The following is a 1432-nucleotide window of genomic DNA, read 5'->3' as shown; positions in this document are numbered from 1 at the left end:
CCCAGCCCCACAGCGCCAGGGGCTCGGTCCAGCTGCTTCCCGAGTGAAGGAAGGGGAGAGAGGGGTGCTGATAGTCAATGGAGCTGCCCCAGGGGTCTGGTCAGCCCTGGTCACATGCCAGGGACCGTGGTCACTGTGAGTCTCTGCTTTCCTGGGACCCCAGCAGCTGTTCCTATGAGGAGACTTGGTGACACACACACACACACACACACTCTACCACCTTGAGGGTACTCGGTGGACCCAGGGAGGGAGGGGTTCTGCCCACTTTCCTATGAGCACAGCAAACAATGGGGGCTGCATCGTCCGCTGGCCCCTGCACGGGAGGCTCTCTGGCCTTGCCAGGAGGTGGTAGTGACATGCCAGTTCCTCCCCCCAGACTTGCGGCAGTCCCCCCGCTACACGTCTGTCCCAGAAGGTGGCTCTGTCAACATCACCTGCTCCAGCAACAGCTCTCTACTGTATGGTGTCTACCTGGCCCGAGAGTGGCCCATGGCCAGCAAGGGCTACGTGATCTACTACAGCAGCGTGAAGACACCCACGGTGGACAAGGCCTTTGAGACCCGCGTCGGCTTCTCCGGCTCACAGCAGAACCTGACCGTCACCTTGAGCAGCCTGCAGCCCGCCGATACCGGCCTCTACACCTGCCAGGACGCTGGAGACAGCCAGGTCTCGGGCCACGGAACCCTGGTCCTGGTATCAGGTGGGACCCAGCCCCTCCGGCACTGTAGGTCCAGGGACTTTCCCTCCTGCATCTGCAGGGTCTCCTCTTCTGGTTCAAGACTCCTCCCCACCTAGGAAGCTCTCCAGATGTCTCCTGACCTGCACGCACACACACGCACACTACACATATACCACATACTACACAATGCACCACGTACCACACACATGCACACTACACATGTACCACACACACGGATTTACCACATAGGACACAACTCACCATATACCACACACATGCACATACTATACACACATAGCACACACACACCAATCCTCAAGCCTCTGTGGGAACCAAGGCCTGGGACCCAACCCTCCACTCCGTTTCTTTTTCCTAGAAAAACTGTCAAGGGGTGAGAACCAGGCGGCGCCCTTTGGTCTCTCCGTGGCCCTCGCTGTGGGCTGCTTCCTCGCTGGGCTTGGCCTGGGGGTGGTGTGTGCACTGAGGACACAGGTCAGTGTGAACCCTGAGCTGCCCCATGTCCCGCCCCCAGGACCCCCTCTCAGAGACGGAGGGGCGGCAGTAGGGGTCAGGTCTCTCCTGAGGCTCTCTAGTGAGCTCTGAGGACCAGCATGGAAGGGAACCCCAGAACCAGGGTGATGATGGTGGGAGACCTATAAAGACACTCCATACAGATGTTGGGAGCGAGATCAGAGGAGGAGGCCAAAGAGCATGGAGCCAGCCGGCCAGACCCCAGTGCATACCACGGAGCCT

The 1432-nt window shown here is 59.7% G+C and overlaps 1 protein-coding gene across 1 annotated transcript in view; it reads left to right on the top strand.

Moving 5' to 3' along the window:
* The first annotated feature begins 114 nt into the window (after nucleotides 1-114).
* The window catches only part of CD7 (CD7 molecule), a 2449-nt gene continuing 1131 nt past the window's right edge, over nucleotides 115-1432 (top strand). The window contains exons 1-3 of the mRNA XM_045299530.1: nucleotides 115-135; nucleotides 343-700; nucleotides 1056-1171. Of these exons, the coding sequence (XP_045155465.1) occupies nucleotides 115-135; nucleotides 343-700; nucleotides 1056-1171 (495 nt within the window). The remainder of the gene's footprint in view (nucleotides 136-342; nucleotides 701-1055; nucleotides 1172-1432) is intronic.

The sequence above is a fragment of the Echinops telfairi genome, unplaced genomic scaffold (genome assembly GCF_000313985.2).
Source record: "Echinops telfairi isolate 266 unplaced genomic scaffold, ASM31398v2 ScPeMD7_7458;HRSCAF=8496, whole genome shotgun sequence".
Lineage (NCBI taxonomy): Eukaryota > Metazoa > Chordata > Mammalia > Afrosoricida > Tenrecidae > Echinops > Echinops telfairi.
The sequence above is the reverse complement of the archived record's forward strand: the minus strand, read 5'-3'. Positions and strand labels throughout refer to the sequence as shown.